This window comes from Pelodiscus sinensis, chromosome 1 (genome assembly GCF_052426305.1).
Source record: "Pelodiscus sinensis isolate ZL-2025 chromosome 1, ASM5242630v1, whole genome shotgun sequence".
Classification (NCBI taxonomy): domain Eukaryota; kingdom Metazoa; phylum Chordata; order Testudines; family Trionychidae; genus Pelodiscus; species Pelodiscus sinensis.
Window position 1 is genome coordinate 1567814 of NC_143052.1, and position 17192 is coordinate 1585005.

General features: G+C 72.4%; 2 protein-coding genes across 3 annotated transcripts in view; both read left to right on the forward strand.

The window, feature by feature from the left end:
- Positions 1-17192, forward strand: part of LOC112547409 (C-type lectin-like) — a 416253-nt gene that overhangs the window by 132335 nt on the left and 266726 nt on the right. The gene's annotated exons all lie outside the window — the stretch shown is intronic.
- Positions 1-17192, forward strand: part of CPT1B (carnitine palmitoyltransferase 1B) — a 68213-nt gene that overhangs the window by 11071 nt on the left and 39950 nt on the right. The window contains 3 exon segments of the mRNA XM_089777683.1: positions 6431-6588; positions 14128-14267; positions 15436-15607. Of these exon segments, the coding sequence (XP_089633809.1) occupies positions 6448-6588; positions 14128-14267; positions 15436-15607 (453 nt within the window). The 5' untranslated portion in view covers positions 6431-6447.

The window sequence follows — 17192 nt, forward strand, 5'->3', positions numbered from 1 at the left end:
CGTGTCCCCCGAGAGCCCCCCGCCGGCGAGCCCCACCGAGCTGGACCCCGACGCAGGCGTGTCCCCCGAGGGCCCCCGCCGGCGAGCCCCACCGAGCTGGACCCCGACGCAGGCGTGGCCCCCGAGGGCCCCCCACCGGCGAGCCCCACCCAGCCGGACCCCGACGCAGGCGTGTCCCCCGAGGGTCCCCCACCGGCGAGCCCCACCCAGCCGGACCCCGACGCAGGTGTGTCCCCCGAGGGTCCCCCACCGGCGAGCCCCACCCAGCCAGACCCGATGCAGGCGTGGCCCCCGAGAGCCCCCCGCCGGCGAGCCCCACCCAGCCGGACCCCGATGCAGGCGTGGCCCCCGAGGGCCCCCTCCGGCGAGCCCCACCGAGCTGGACCCCGACGCAGGCGTGTCCCCCGAGGGCCCCCGCCGGCGAGCCCCACCGAGCCAGACCCGATGCAGGCGTGGCCCCCGAGGGTCCCCCACCGGCGAGCCCCACCCAGCCGGACCCCGACGCAGGCGTGGCCCCCGAGGGCCCCCCCGCCGGTGAGCCCCACCCAGCCGGACCCCGACGCAGGCGTGGCCCCCGAGGGTCCCCCACCGGCGAGCCCCACCCAGCCAGACCCCGACGCAGGCGTGTCCCCCGAGAGCCCCCCGCCGGCGAGCCCCACCGAGCTGGACCCCGACGCAGGCGTGTCCCCCGAGGGCCCCCGCCGGCGAGCCCCACCGAGCTGGACCCCGACGCAGGCGTGGCCCCCGAGGGCCCCCCACCGGCGAGCCCCACCCAGCCGGACCCCGACGCAGGCGTGTCCCCCGAGAGCCCCCCGCCGGCGAGCCCCACCGAGCTGGACCCCGACGCAGGCGTGGCCCCCGAGGGCCCCCCACCGGCGAGCCCCACCCAGCCGGACCCCGACGCAGGCGTGTCCCCCGAGGGTCCCCCACCGGCGAGCCCCACCCAGCCGGACCCCGACGCAGGTGTGTCCCCCGAGGGTCCCCCACCGGCGAGCCCCACCCAGCCAGACCCGATGCAGGCGTGGCCCCCGAGAGCCCCCGCCGGCGAGCCCCACCCAGCCGGACCCCGATGCAGGCGTGGCCCCCGAGGGCCCCCTCCGGCGAGCCCCACCGAGCTGGACCCCGACGCAGGCGTGTCCCCCGAGGGCCCCCGCCGGCGAGCCCCACCGAGCCAGACCCGATGCAGGCGTGGCCCCCGAGGGTCCCCCACCGGCGAGCCCCACCCAGCCGGACCCCGACGCAGGCGTGGCCCCCGAGGGCCCCCCCGCCGGTGAGCCCCACCCAGCCGGACCCCGACGCAGGCGTGGCCCCCGAGGGTCCCCCACCGGCGAGCCCCACCCAGCCAGACCCCGACGCAGGCGTGTCCCCCGAGAGCCCCCCGCCGGCGAGCCCCACCGAGCTGGACCCCGACGCAGGCGTGTCCCCCGAGGGCCCCCGCCGGCGAGCCCCACCGAGCTGGACCCCGACGCAGGCGTGGCCCCCGAGGGCCCCCCACCGGCGAGCCCCACCCAGCCGGACCCCGACGCAGGCGTGTCCCCCGAGAGCCCCCCGCCGGCGAGCCCCACCGAGCTGGACCCCGACGCAGGCGTGTCCCCCGAGGGCCCCCGCCGGCGAGCCCCACCGAGCTGGACCCCGACGCAGGCGTGGCCCCCGAGGGCCCCCCACCGGCGAGCCCCACCCAGCCGGACCCCGACGCAGGCGTGTCCCCCGAGAGCCCCCCGCCGGCGAGCCCCACCGAGCTGGACCCCGACGCAGGCGTGTCCCCCGAGGGCCCCCGCCGGCGAGCCCCACCGAGCTGGACCCCGACGCAGGCGTGGCCCCCGAGGGCCCCCCACCGGCGAGCCCCACCCAGCCGGACCCCGACGCAGGCGTGTCCCCCGAGGGTCCCCCACCGGCGAGCCCCACCCAGCCGGACCCCGACGCAGGTGTGTCCCCCGAGGGTCCCCCACCGGCGAGCCCCACCCAGCCAGACCCGATGCAGGCGTGGCCCCCGAGAGCCCCCCGCCGGCGAGCCCCACCCAGCCGGACCCCGATGCAGGCGTGGCCCCCGAGGGCCCCCTCCGGCGAGCCCCACCGAGCTGGACCCCGACGCAGGCGTGTCCCCCGAGGGCCCCCGCCGGCGAGCCCCACCGAGCCAGACCCGATGCAGGCGTGGCCCCCGAGGGTCCCCCACCGGCGAGCCCCACCCAGCCGGACCCCGACGCAGGCGTGGCCCCCGAGGGCCCCCCCGCCGGTGAGCCCCACCCAGCCGGACCCCGACGCAGGCGTGGCCCCCGAGGGTCCCCCACCGGCGAGCCCCACCCAGCCAGACCCCGACGCAGGCGTGTCCCCCGAGAGCCCCCCGCCGGCGAGCCCCACCGAGCTGGACCCCGACGCAGGCGTGTCCCCCGAGGGCCCCCGCCGGCGAGCCCCACCGAGCTGGACCCCGACGCAGGCGTGGCCCCCGAGGGCCCCCCACCGGCGAGCCCCACCCAGCCGGACCCCGACGCAGGCGTGTCCCCCGAGAGCCCCCCGCCGGCGAGCCCCACCGAGCTGGACCCCGACGCAGGCGTGTCCCCCGAGGGCCCCCGCCGGCGAGCCCCACCCAGCCGGACCCCGACGCAGGCGTGTCCCCCGAGAGCCCCCCGCCGGCGAGCCCCACCGAGCTGGACCCCGACGCAGGCGTGTCCCCCGAGGGCCCCCGCCGGCGAGCCCCACCGAGCTGGACCCCGACGCAGGCGTGGCCCCCGAGGGCCCCCCACCGGCGAGCCCCACCCAGCCGGACCCCGACGCAGGCGTGTCCCCCGAGAACCCCCCGCCGGCGAGCCCCACCGAGCTGGACCCCGACGCAGGCGTGTCCCCCGAGGGCCCCCCACCGGCGAGCCCCACCCAGCCGGACCCCGACGCAGGAGTGTCCCCCGAGGGCCCCCCACCGGCGAGCCCCACCCAGCCGGACCCCGACGCAGGCGTGTCCCCCGAGGGCCCCCCGCCGGTGAGCCCCACCCAGCCAGACCCCGACGCAGGCGTGTCCCCCGAGAGCCCCCCGCCGGCGAGCCCCACCGAGCCAGACCCGATGCAGGCGTGGCCCCCGAGAGCCCCCCGCCGGCGAGCCCCACCCAGCCAGACCCCGACGCAGGCGTGTCCCCCGAGAGCCCCCCGCCGGCGAGCCCCACCGAGCTGGACCCCGACGCAGGCGTGTCCCCCGAGGGCCCCCGCCGGCGAGCCCCACCGAGCCAGACCCCGATGCAGGCGTGGCCCCCGAGGGCCCCCGCCGGCGAGCCCCACCGAGCCAGACCCGATGCAGGCGTGGCCCCCGAGGGTCCCCCACCGGCGAGCCCCACCCAGCCAGACCCCGACGCAGGCGTGTCCCCCGAGGGTCCCCCACCGGCGAGCCCCACCCAGCCGGACCCCGACGCAGGTGTGTCCCCCGAGGGTCCCCCACCGGCGAGCCCCACCCAGCCAGACCCGATGCAGGCGTGGCCCCCGAGAGCCCCCCGCCGGCGAGCCCCACCCAGCCGGACCCCGATGCAGGCGTGGCCCCCGAGGGCCCCCTCCGGCGAGCCCCACCGAGCTGGACCCCGACGCAGGCGTGTCCCCCGAGGGCCCCCGCCGGCGAGCCCCACCGAGCCAGACCCGATGCAGGCGTGGCCCCCGAGGGTCCCCCACCGGCGAGCCCCACCCAGCCGGACCCCGACGCAGGCGTGGCCCCCGAGGGCCCCCCCGCCGGTGAGCCCCACCCAGCCGGACCCCGACGCAGGCGTGGCCCCCGAGGGCCCCCCCGCCGGTGAGCCCCACCCAGCCGGACCCCGACGCAGGCGTGGCCCCCGAGGGCCCCCCCGCCGGCGAGCCCCACCCAGCTGGACCCCGACGCAGGCGTGGCCCCCGAGGGTCCCCCACCGGCGAGCCCCACCCAGCCGGACCCCGACGCAGGCGTGGCCCCCGAGGATCCCCCACCGGCGAGCCCCACCCAGCCGGACCCCAACGCAGGCGTGGCCCCCGAGGGCCCCCTCCGGCGAGCCCCACCCAGCTGGACCCCGACGCAGGCGCGGCCCCCGAGAGCCCCCCGCCGGCGAGCCCCACCCAGCCGGACCCCGATGCAGGCGTGGCCCCCGAGGGTCCCCTCCGGCGAGCCCCACCGAGCCAGACCCCGACGCAGGCGTGGCCCCCGAGGGTCCCCCACTGGCGAGCCCCACCCAGCCGGACCCCGACGCAGGCGTGGCCCCCGAGGATCCCCCACCGGCGAGCCCCACCCAGCCGGACCCCAACGCAGGCGTGTCCCCCGAGGGTCCCCTCCGGCGAGCCCCACCGAGCCAGACCCCGACGCAGGCGTGGCCCCCGAGGGTCCCCCACTGGCGAGCCCCACCCAGCCGGACCCCGATGCAGGCGTGGCCCCCGAGAGCCCCCCGCCGGCGAGCCCCACCCAGCCGGACCCCGATGCAGGCGTGGCCCCCGAGGGCCCCCTCCGGCGAGCCCCACCCAGCCGGACCCCGATGCAGGCGTGGCCCCCGAGGGCCCCCCGCCGGCGAGCCCCACCCAGCCGGACCCCGACGCAGGCGTGGCCCCCGAGGGCCCCCCGCCGGCGAGCCCCACCCAGCCGGACCCCGATGCAGGCGTGGCCCCCGAGGGCCCCCGCCGGCGAGCCCCACCGAGCCGGACCCCGATGCAGGCGTGGCCCCCGAGGGCCCCCTCCGGCGAGCCCCACCCAGCCGGACCCCGATGCAGGCGTGGCCCCCGAGGGCCCCCCGCCGGCGAGCCCCACCCAGCCGGACCCCGATGCAGGCGTGGCCCCCGAGGGCCCCCGCCGGCGAGCCCCACCGAGCCGGACCCCGATGCAGGCGTGGCCCCCGAGGGCCCCCCGCCGGCGAGCCCCACCCAGCCGGCCCCCGACGCAGGCGTGGCCCCCGAGGGCCCCCCCGCCGGCGAGCCCCACCCAGCCGGCCCCCGACGCAGGCGTGGCCCCCGAGGGAGCCCGGCCAAGCCGTGGGCAGGGCCTCGCCGGTGTCTCAGCCAGCGGGACGAGCGCCCGAGGGTCCGGCGTTGGGAGGACACAGAACTGTTCTTTGCAGTTGGGCAGCACTTTAGGATTTTGTCCTTTTTCCACCCAAAGGGCAGCGCCCGGCGGCCGCGCGGACGCTGTTTAACCGAACGGGCGCCTGGAACCGGGGGGGGGGGGGGCGACTCTCTTCTCTCACGGGCTCCGCCGTGGACAGAGGTTGAGACGCTGGCCGGGCCCGGCCCTCAGCCCCCCCGTTCCGCGGCGCTCGGGGAGCCCCGGGGTCCGGCTCCGTGTCGCTCCCTTGGGCAGACGCCAGGCCTGCGCCCCACCGCCCTCGGCCGCCGGCTTGGAGCCCCTGGCCCCGTCAGCGTCCTGGCCAGCGTCTCCCCACGCGCCCCACTGCTCTGGGGGCTGAGCCAGACAGCAGCGTGAGGCCCGCCCCTCCCCCACCGGGGAACCATGTAGCACGTGGGGGAAACAGAGGCAGGGAGGTCTATAACCCCAACGGCCCCTTTTTGGCGCCCCAGAGGACACTGCGCCGGGCTCCTGCATTGCCCCACTTGAAACCCTCCACGCTCCCCCACTGGGCACGAGGCCGTGGGCTGGGGCCTCTGCATGGCATGGTCGGCCTGGAGCCAGGTGCTGGTCTCGGGGGGCTGGGGATGGTGGTACCCTCTCTGGGGCAGGAGCGGGCCTGGGGTGGGGAGTACCCTGTCCAGGAGTGGAGCAGTGATGGGGTAGGAAGTGGGGGTGGGGTGGGGGTACCCTCTCTGTGGCAGGAGTGGGGCAGGAGGTGGGGCTGAGGTGGGGGTACACTCTCCGGGACAGGAGGTGGGGGTGGAGGAGCAGGACGTGGGGGTGGGGTGGGGGTACCCTCTCTGTGGCAGGGGTGGGGCAGGAGGTGGGGGTGGGGGAGCAGGAGGTGGGGGTGGGGCGGGGGTTCCCTCAATGGGGCAGGGGTGGGGCAGGAGGTGGGGTGGGGGAGCAGGAGGTGGGGGTGGGGCGGGGGTTCCCTCAATGGGGCAGGGGTGGGGCGGGGTGACGCTTTCCGGGGCAGGAGGGGGCCCCGTGGGGCTCGGGCGCGGGGGGGCCGGGCAGGCTGGGGGTTCTCTGGCAGTTGGGGCAGGACGGTTGGAATCGGTCGCCAGCGTCAGGAGGCAGGTGCCCCCGGCAGCCCCCGCGGCCCAGCCCCCCCACATGGGGCGCTGCCCAACGCCCCAGGACAGGCCGTGGGGCAGGGATTCCTCTGGGGCGGGTGCTGAGTGGGGCGAGGGCTCTGCGGGCCCCTCGGCTCTGCCGCCCTCCCTGGCACCGGGGCCCCGTGTGTGGGTCGGAGGAGCCCGGAGCCGCCCCGTGGGGCCCGTCCCTGCCAGGGCCTTCGTGGGCCACGTGCCGGGTGCCGGGAGGAGCCGGGGTGGGAGCCCGGGGGCCCAACACCTGCTCTCTGCCCCCCAGGCCACGCAGCCCCCACCATGGCGGAAGCGCACCAGGCCGTGGCCTTCCAGTTCACCGTGACCGACGAGGGCTTCGACGTGCGGCTGAGCGGGGAGGCGCTTCGGCACATCTACCTGGCCGGCCTCGCCTCCTGGAAGAAACGCTTCGTCCGCATCAGGGTGAGCCGGGCCCTAGGGCAGGGAGCCAGGGGGTGCGGTGTGGGGGCACCCAGGGGTTGTGGGGGGAAGCGGTGCTGGGGGTGCAGTGTGGGGGCACCCGGGGGTTCTGGGGGAAGCGGTGCTGGGGGTGCGGTGTGGGGGCACCCGGGGGTTCTGGGGGGAAGCGGTGCTGGGGGTGTGGTGTGGGGGCACCCGGGGGTTCTGGGGGGCAGAGGTGCTGGGGGTGCGGTGCGGGGGCACCCGGGGGTTCTGGGGGGGAGCGGCGCTGGGAGTGCGGTGCGGGGGCACCCGGGGGTTCTGGGGGGAGCGGCGCTGGGAGTGCGGTGCGGGGGCACCCGGGGGTTCTGGGGGGAGCGGTGCTGGGAGTGCGGTGCGGGGGCACCCGGGGGTTCTGGGGGGAGCGGTGCTGGGAGTGCGGTGCGGGGGCACCCGGGGGTTCTGGGGGGAGCGGTGCTGGGGGTGCGGTGCGGGGGCACCCGGGGGTTCTGGGGGGAGCGGCGCTGGGGGTGCGGTGCGGGGGCACCTGGGGGTTCTGGGGGGTAACGGTGCTGGGAGTGCGGTGCGGGGGCACCCAGGGGTTCTGGGGGAAGCGGTGCTGGGGGTGCGGTGCGGGGGCACCCGGGGGTTCTGGGGGGAGCGGTGCTGGGAGTGCGGTGCGGGGGCACCCGGGGGTTCTGGGGGAAGCGGTGCTGGGGGTGCGGTGTGGGGGCACCCGGGGGTTCTGGGGGCAGTGGTGCTGGGGGTGCGGTGCGGGGGCACCCGGGGGTTCTGGGGGGAAGCGGTGCTGGGGGTGCGGTGTGGGGGCACCCGGGGGTTCTGGGGGAAGCGGTGCTGGGGGTGCGGTGCGGGGGCACCCGGGGGTTCTGGGGGAAGCGGTGCTGGGGGTGTGGTGTGGGGGCACCCGGGGGTTCTGGGGGAAGCGGTGCTGGGGGTGCGGTGTGGGGGCACCCGGGGGTTCTGGGGGAAGCGGTGCTGGGGGTGCGGTGCGGGGGCACCCGGGGGTTCTGGGGGGCAGTGGTGCTGGGGGTGCGGTGCGGGGGCACCCGGGGGTTCTGGGGGGCAGTGGTGCTGGGGGTGCGGTGTTGTGGGTGCAGTTCTGGGGGTGCAGTCTGGGGGGCTGTGGTGCAGCGGGGGTGTCTGCTCTGTGACCCGGGGTCCCCACCTGGCTGCGCTGGGCTGCGATTCCCACGGACTCTCCCACACGTGGGTTTGCCCAGAGACCTCGGCCCAGCCCGGGCAGGTAACAAGGCTCTTCCCAGGGGAGTCAAAGGGAGGGAGGGGGAGACGGGCACCTGGCTGGGGGGCAGGGCCTGGGAGGGGGGCGGTCTTGGGCTGGAACCGTGACGGAGACAGACTAAGGGGGGGCTGAGTGTCCAGGGGCCCAGGGACCCATCTCCAGGGGGCTGAGGCGTCCTGGCCCTGACTCCTGTAGCCAATCCCGTCTGTGCGGGGCTGTAGCCCCCGTTCTCCTGGCCGCCGGAGCCTGTTCTGGCTGCTCCGGGTGCAGGGTCGGGGTCCCTGATGCGCCGTCACGGGGTGGGAGACGTGGGGTGCTCTGCGCCCATGGATGGAGCCTCCAGCATCAAGCGACAAGGAGCAGCAGAAGAAAGGGGCTTGCAAGGCGGACGTGCTGGAGGAACGTGAAGCGATTCCTGGGAGCCGTGGGCGCTGCAGCACCCCGGGGACCGGCGGGGAGATGCCTGCGCCCGACTCCTGAGGGCAGGCCTGGCGGGGCAGTGCAGAGAGGGGCCTGCCCGTGGGGAAAGCGACCCAGGCCCAGCTGATCGCCCGGCTGGAAGAGAATGACCCGTCCAGGGGCCTGGATCCTGTCCCAGCGGGGAGCAGCCAGGCCCCCTGGGGCGTCTCAGGCCCTCAGACCGGAGGGGGCTGGAGCCCGCCCAAGGGACGTGGTGCCCACCGGGCCATGCTCCACCAGCAGCGGCACATCCAGGGCGGGGCCCTCCCGGCAGAGCTGCGGCGGCTGCAGATCCAGCTGCGGATCAAGGAACTGGAGGCACCGGACCGAGAGGCAGCGGCAGCGTGAGCTGGCCATGGCGGAGCGGAGACGCCGAGGGGCCGGGTGCAGCGAGTGGCCCGATGAAAAGCTCCTGTTGGCCCAATGTACGAATGTGGGGGACGTGGGCGTGCGCAGCACATTGCATTAGGGTGTGCACCCAAAGAGGGGTTTTAAATGTACTTTCACCCCCATTGGCCACGCCCCCGGCCCCCGTTAGCCACGCCCCCAACCCCTGTCAGCCACACCCCCGGCCCCCATTAGCCACACCCCCTGACCCCCATTAGCCACGCCCCCTGACCCCCATTGGCCACGCCCCCTTACCCCTGTTAGCCACGCCCCCGGCCCCTGTTAGCCACACCCCCGACCCCCGTTGGCCACACCCCCGACCCCCGTTGGCCACACCCCCTGACCCCTGTTAGCCACACCCCTGACCTCCATTGGCCACACCCCCGACCCCTGTTGGCCACACCCCTGAGCCCCATTGGCCACACCCCCGACCCCTGTTAGCCACACCCCTGAGCCCCATTGGCCACACCTCTGGAGGTAACACTCTCGGGGCAAGATGGACACATGACCAGAAGTAAAAGGTGTCATGTGACCCCCCCCCAAGGACTTTTCCCACCATCCTCCTACCGACAGGGATTAGTTTGCCCCCCACCAAACAACGATCCTGCAGTTGCATTAACCCAGCGTGTGTGACATTGCCTGGGGGCGGAGAGGCGGGGGGACGTGTGCCCTCGAAGGGCACGTCTACACTAGCCCTCTGGTTCGATCTAGGGAGGCTAATGAGGGCGACCAAAATTGCTACTGAAGCCCGGGATTTACACATCCTGCGCGTCATTAGCATGTTCCCGGGCGGTCGCCATTTTAGACACTGACTAGCCCAAAGTAACTGCCCACGTCTACACACGGCAGTGAAACAGGATTCCAGATTACAGCCCTAACTCGAATTGGCTGCTATTCCTTCTGCAGTGAGGTTAACAGCTCATTCGATGTAAGGGTCTGAATTCGGAATCCCAGCGTTCCTCATGCCCACCCCTTCTTTCAAGCCTTCTCCCAGCACCTCCCCCTCCCCCCTATAGCCCCCAATGCCCTTCCCCTCTCCTCTCCCAGCATCGCCCTGTCCCCCTCCCAGGGTCTGTCTACACTACAGAGTTAGTTCGAATTAACTTTTATAGGCGCTACACTAGCGCTCCGTTAGTTCGCACTTAATTCGAAGTAGCGGAGCGCTTAGTTCGAACTAGGAAAACCTCATTTTACGAGGATTAAGCCTAGTTCGAACTTACTAGTTCGAATTAAGGGGTGTGTAGCCCCTTAATTCGAACTAGTGGGAGGCTAGCCCTCCCCAGCTTTCCCTGGTGGCCACTCTGGCCAACACCAGGGAAACTCTATGCCCCCCTCCCGGCCCCGGACCCCTTAAAGGGGCACGGGCTGGCTACGGTGCCTGTGCCAGTGCAAGCCTGCCAGCACCCAGCCAGCAGACCCTGCACCTGGCACGGCTCGAGCCAGCCACCCAATGCCCCCCAGCCCTCCCCCATCTTCCTGGGACCAGGCTGGCGGCTCCCGGGAGCTTGCCCAGGACTGCAAGAGGCGGGCACCCGCCCGGGCTAGTGCGGACATCGTGGACCTTGTCCACGATCTCCGCACTAGGCACAGGAAAGTGGCCGGCTAGGGCAGGGGAGCTGCCAGCCTGGCCACCCAGGAGCAGGTGTGCATGAAAATCAAGGGGGTCCACTGAGACCCCCGACCCTGAGCCCTGAGCTTACAATGGCCGTCCTGGGTCAGACCAAAGGTCCATCTAGCCCAGTAGCCTGTCTGCCGACAGCGGCCAGCCCTAGGGACCCTGGAGGGGATGGACCGAAGACAGTGACCAAGCCATTTGTCTCGTGCCATTCCTCTCCAGCCTTCCACAAACCTCTCCACCCAACCCCTGCTTTTAGAGACCTCTATCCTGTCCCCCCTCCGTCTCCTCTTTTCTAAGCTGAACAGTCCCAGTCTCTGTAGCCTCTCTTCATATGGGACCTGTTCCCAACCCCTGATCATTGTAGTTGCCCTCCCCTCTCCCAGCCTCTCTCTTCCCCTCTCCCACCTCCTTTTCCCAGTCTCCCCCAGTTTTGTTCAATAAAGACAGATTCCATTTTTGAACACAATTGTCCTTTATTTTGTACATCAAGAAAAGGGGCTAGGGAAGGGTAAGTGGAAGGAGGTGAGGGAGGAATGGGGCACGAGCCCCCGATGGGGAGGACTGGGCTGGCTCTGCAGGCTTCTGGGGGTGGAAGCTCTCCTGCAGCCCCCCAATTGCCCCCTCTCCCCAGATGGCAGCCTGCGGCTAGTGCAGCCGGTCTGATGGCCGAGTGGTGTGATGTGCCCAGTGTGGGTACTCCGGGCACTCCAAGGCAGGACTGCTTTGCAAGCGGGGAGCCCCTGAGAACTGTCTGTCCGGGGTGGGGGTCGGGTCCCTTTAAGCGCAGCCCTCGGCTAGCCTGAGACAGCATCTCCACGCTCTAAGTTCTCCTCTGATGCCCTGCCGGCACTGCTTCCGGCCATCCTTAAGCCCTGTTCAGGGTCCACTCAATGTGGACTTGCTAGTTCGAATTAGCAAAACGCTAATTCGAACTAGTTTTTAGTTCTAGACGCGTTAGTTCGAATTAGCGCTGTAGTGTAGACAGACCCTCACTGACACCTCCCCTCCTGCCCTTTTCCTCATTGTCTGCGCTTGGCCCCCTGGGATTTGTGTCTCCTCCACCCTGTCCCTTGGTGCCTTCCCCTTTCTCCTTCCTGCCCCCGTCCCCTCAGCACAAGCCCCTTCCTCTCCCACCTCTTCCTCGTATTTCCCCCCCTTTCCCTCCCCTCCTTTACCTTCGGCTTCTGCCTTCCAATTCACGGGGCTGGAGTCAGAGCCGGCCCAAGCTACAGGCCGGCCAGGCCTTAGCCCAGGGCGACCCAGGGCGCCGGACGGTGCTGCTGGGCCGGGCAGGGGCGCCCCGGGTGCATAAAGGACGGTGCTGCGGGGCCCGGGGTGCAAAAATGGTTCGGGCCCCAGCTGCTTCTGGAGCGGGGCCACACGGTTTTAGAGTCTCGGGCCGTGACGTCATGCCCGGGCGTCTCCCCTGTCGTGCAGCGTTTGAGCACGCCGCGCATGCGCTGTCTCTGCCCCACAGTGCCCTGTAGATGGCCGTGGGGAATTTTAAAGTGAGGGGCTACGGCGCCCTGTCACAAATCCCTCTCCTCCTCCAGCAGCCGCTAGCTGGCCCGAGACATTAGGGTGTGCCTGGGCTCACCCGGCACACCCCGTGCGCACGCCCGTGGTTCCTTAGCTCCTTTGAGCGGGCCTGCGAGTAGCACCAGATCCCCCCCAGCGGACCGGCTCCAGCAGCTCACCCCCTTGCTGGATCAGGAGGCCGCAGGGGTGCTCAACCAGCTGGAGAATTTGCAACTGAGGGTCTGTCTACACTACCCCGCTAGTTCGAACTAGGGTAATGTAGGCATACCGCACTTGCAAATAAAGCCCGGGATTTGAATTTCCGGGCTTCATTTGCATAAGCGGGGAGCCGCCATTTTTAAATCCCCGCTGGTTCGAACCCCGTGCAGCGCGGCTACAGGGGGCACGAACTAGGTAGTTCGAACTAGGCTTCCTATTCCGAACTACCGGTACTCTACCGTTACTCCTCGTGGAATGAGGTGTACCGGTAGTTCGGAATAGGAAGCCTAGTTCAAACTACCTAGTTCGAGCCCCGTGTAGCCGCGCTGCACGGGGTTCGAACCAGCGGGGTTTTAAAAATGGCGGCTCCCCGCTTATGCAAATGAAGCCCGGGAAATTCAAATCCCGGGCTTCATTTGCAAGTGCGGTATGCCTACATTACCCTCCTAGTTGGAACTAGCAGGGTAGTGTAGACAGACCCTGGGCGACTACGAACGGGTCAAGGAGGCCCTGCTGGACAAGTTCGGACTGACCAGACCGCAGAGGACCTGCTTAAGCTGATGATCCTGGAACAGCTCCATGAAGAATCTCTGTGACATGTCGGGGTCCCCCGACCCTGCACCCCCGTAGCAGCAAGAACAGGCTCCCCCAGGCAGTAGAACGGGGGGTTTATTGCTGCTCCAGGACACAGCCCCGCACAGACGTGACGTGGCTACAGGAGTCAGGGCCAGGACGCCTCTGCCCCCTTGAGATGGGTCCCTGGGTCCCTGGATTCCAGCCCCTCCTTAGCCTGGTTCCTTCATGATTCCAGCCCCAGACTGACCCTTCCCCCGAACGCTCACTTCCCTAGTTCCCTCCGGTTGGGTCTTTGTCTACCTGGGTCTGTCTACACTGGCCCCCAGTTCGAACTAGGGAGGCTAAAGCAGGCATTCCAAGTGGCAAATGAAGCCCGGATTTAAGTATCCTGAGCTTGATTTGCATCTTCCCGTCCGGGGTGGTTGTGGTGGGGATGTGGGGAGGGAGGTTCTGTGGGGTGGTTGTGGGGGGGATGTGGGGGGAATGTGGTGGGGGGGATGTGGTAGGGGGGGGGGGTCCAGCGGGGTGGTTTTGGGGGGGATGTGGTGGGGGGGTCCAGCGGGGTGGTTGTGGGGGGATGTGGTGGGGGGGTCCAGCGGGGTGGTTGTGGGGGGGATGTGGTGGGGGGGTCCCGTGGGGTGGTTGTGGGGGGATGTGGTGGGGGGGTCCAGCGGGGTGGTTGTGGGGGGATGTGGTAGGGGGGTCCAGAGGGGTGGTTGTGGGGGGGATGTGGTGGGGGGGTCCAGCGGGGTGGTTGTGGGGGGATGTGGTGGGGGGGTCCAGCGGGGTGGGGGGATGTGGTGGGGGGGGGGATGTGGTGGGGGGGTCCAGCGGGGTGGTTGTGGGGGGGATGTGGTGGGGGGGTCCAGCGGGGTGGGGGGGGGGGGGATGTGGTGGGGGGGTCCCGTGGGGTGGTTGTGGGGGGATGTGGTGGGGGGGTCCCGTGGGGTGGTTGTGGGGGGGATGTGGTGGGGGGGTCCAGCGGGGTGGCTGTGGTGGGGGGGGAGTGGGGTGGTTGTGGGGGGGATGTGGTGGGGGGGATGTGGTAGGGGGGTCCAGCGGGGTGGTTTTGGGGGGATGTGGTGGGGGGGTCCCGTGGGGTGGTTGTGGGGGGATGTGGTGGGGGGGTCCCGTGGGGTGGTTGTGGGGGGGATGTGGTGGGGGGGTCCAGCGGGGTGGTTGTGGGGGGGATGTGGTGGGGGGGTCCCGTGGGGTGGTTGTGGGGGGGATGTGGTGGGGGGGTCCAGCGGGGTGGTTGTGGGGGGGATGTGGTGGGGGGGTCCCGTGGGGTGGTTGTGGGGGGGCTGTGGTGGGGGGGTCCAGCGGGGTGGTTGTGGGGGGGATGTGGTGGGGGGGTCCCGTGGGGTGGTTGTGGGGGGATGTGGTGGGGGGGTCCCGTGGGGTGGTTGTGGGGGGGATGTGGTGGGGGGGTCCAGCGGGGTGGCTGTGGTGGGGGGAGGGCAGTGGGGTGGTGCAGGGCCGCAGGGCCTGGGGGGTGTTGCCCTGACTCGTGCTCTGCCCCCAGAACAGCATCCTGACGGGCGTGTACCCCGCCACCCCCTCCAGCTGGCTGGTGGTTGTCATGGCGACGGTGGGTTCCCTCTACTGCCGCATTGACCCCTCCATGGGCCTGATCCATCACATCAGGCGCTGCCTGCCCAGCTGGTGAGTCCACCTCGCCCCGGGCCCATCACCGTGGACTCTGGGCCCCAGGCCTGCCCAGGGCTCTTGCACCAGGTCAGACGGGAGCTCTGGCCCCCCGCCCCATGGCACCCCCCCACTGCCCAGACCATCCTCTGCTGCCCCACAATGTTCCCCCCTGCCCCCCGGGTCTCCCTGTGCACCCAGAATCCCCCCTGCCCCCCGGGTCTCCCTGTGCACCCAGAATCCCCCCTGCCCCCCGGGTCTCCCTGTGCACCCAGAATCCCCCCGCCCCACGGCGCCTCCCTGTACACCCAGAATCCCCCCTGCCCCCCGGGTCCCTCTGTGCACCCAGAATCCCCCTGCCCCCCGGGTCTCCCTGTGCACCCAGAATCCCCCCTGCCCCCCGGGTCTCCCTGTGCACCCAGAATCCCCCCGCCCCACGGCGCCTCCCTGTACACCCAGAATCCCCCCTGCCCCCCGGGTCCCTCTGTGCACCCAGAATCCCCCTGCCCCCCGGGTCTCCCTGTGCACCCAGAATCCCCCTGCCCCCCGGGTCTCCCTGTGCACCCAGAATCCCCCCGCCCCACGGCGCCTCCCTGTACACCCAGAATCCCCCCTGCCCCCCGGGTCCCTCTGTGCACCCAGAATCCCCCTGCCCCCCGGGTCTCCCTGTGCACCCAGAATCCCCCCGCCCCACGGCGCCTCCTTGCGCACCCAGAATCCCCCCGCCCCACGGTGCCTCCCTGCACACACAGAATCCCCCCTGCCCCCCGGGTCCCTCTGTGCACCCAGAATCCCCCCTGCCCCACGGCACCTCCTTGCACACCCAGAATCCCCCCTGCCTCCCGGTCTCCCTGCACACCCAGAATCCCCCCTGCCTCCCGGGTCTCCCTGCACACACAGAATCCCCCTGCCCCACGGTGCCTCCCTGCGCACCCAGAATCCCCCCTGCTCCCCCGCTGCCCCCTGTGCACTCAGAATCCCCCCTGCCCCACGGTGCCTCCTTGCAAACCCAGAATCCCCCCTGCCCCTCGGCTCCCCCCCGTGCACCCAGCATCTCATGCTGCCCCCCAGACCCGCCCCACAGTGCCCCCCATGCACACACCATCCCCCGCTGCCCCAAGGTGCCCATAGATGTGCCTGCGGGTGAGGAAGGCGGCCCCCACACCGAGTCTCCTCCTTCCTGCAGCCGCTACCTGAGCCTGCAGCACCGGACGCTGCTGAGCGCCGCGCTCTTCTCCACCGGGGCCTGGCTCTCGGGCATCCTGCTCTGCCGGCAGTCGCTCAAGCTGCTGCTCTCCTACCACGGCTGGATGTTCGAGCCGCACGGCACCGTGAGCCGGAGCACCCGGGTGTGGCTGGTGAGTGCGCCGGGACGGCCGGGGGGTGCGCTGTGCGGGGCGGGGGCACCGTGAGCAGGGCTGCCAGGGGTCCGGGATTCAACCTCACAGTTCAGGTTTTGGGCCCTTTGTCCAGTAAAAAAACCCAGACAATACCGGATGTGTGCGGTGTGCTGTGTTCAGTGTGCTGTGTGTTCAGTGTGCTGTGTGTGCGGTGTGCTGTGTGTGCGGTGTGCTGTGTGTGCTGTGTGTGCAGTGTGCTGTGTGTGCGGTGCGCGGTGCGCGGTGTGTGCGGTGCGCGGTGTGTGGTGTGTGCGGTGTGGTGTGTGCGGTGTGCAGTGTGTGTGGTGTGTGGTGTATGGTGTGTGCGGTGCGTGGTGTGTGGTGCGTGCGGTGCGTGGTGTGCGGTGTGTGGTGTGCGGTGCGTGGTGTGTGGTGTGTGCGGTGTGCGGTGTGCTGTGTGTGGTGTGCGGTGTGTGCGGTGTGCGGTGTGTGGTGTGTGCGGTGTGCGGTGTGTGCGGTGTGTGGTGTGTGCTGTGTGTGGTGTGCGGTGTGTGGTGTGCGGTGTGTGGTGTGTGGTGTGTGCGGTGTGTGCGGTGTGTGGTGTGTGCAGTGTGCGGTGTGTGGTGTGTGCGGTGTGCGGTGTTCTCTGGCTTTCCGGCGGGGCACCCGAGGGAAGCCTGGCTGGGGGGGAGCGCGATGGGCGCTGGGAGCCTCTGGTTGCATCTGACGCGGGAGCGGCACCCTGGGGGGGGGGAGAGAAGCCCCATCTGTGCCCCTGAGCGCCGGTCACGCGCGTTGTGGAGCCGGAGCCAGATTCCTCGTGTTTCACCGGGACCGTGCGCGGGACGGGAGCGCCCTGGGATCCGCATGCACCCGGGTCAGTCCCGCCCCCGCTGGCCGATTCACCCGCCCCGGCCGGCCCCGCTCCCCCGACCCCTCCCGGCCGGCCCCGCTCCCCCGACCCCTCCCGGCCGGCCCCGCTCCCCCGACCCCTCCCGGCCGGCCCCGCTCCCCCGACCCCTCCCGGCCGGCCCCGCTCCCCCGACCCCTCCCGGCCGGCCCCGCTCCCACCGACCCCTCCCCGGCCGGCCCCGCTCCCCCCGACCCCTCCCGGCCGGCCCCGCTCCCACCGACCCCTCCCGGCCGGCCCCGCTCCCACCGACCCCTCCCGGCCGGCCCCGCTCCCCCCGACCCCTCCCGGCCGGCCCCGCTCCCCGGACCCCTCCCGGCCGGCCCCGCTCCCCCGACCCCTCCCGGCCGGCCCCGCTCCCCCGACCCCTCCCGGCCGGCCCCGCTCCCCGGACCTCCCGGCCGGCCCTGCTCCCCCCGACCCCTTCCGGCCGGCCCCGCTCCCCGGACCCCTCCCGGCTGGCCCCGCTCCCCCCGACCCCTCCCGGCCGGCCCCGCTCCCCCGACCCCTCCCGGCCGGCCCCGCTCCCCCGACCCCTCCCGGCCGGCCCCGCTCCCCCCGACCCCTCCCGGCCGGCCCCGCTCCCCCGACCCCTCCCGGCCGGCCCCGCTCCCCCGACCCCTCCCGGCCGGCCCCGCTCCCCCGACCCCTCCCGGCTGGCCCCGCTCCCCCGACCCCTCCCGGCCGGCCCCG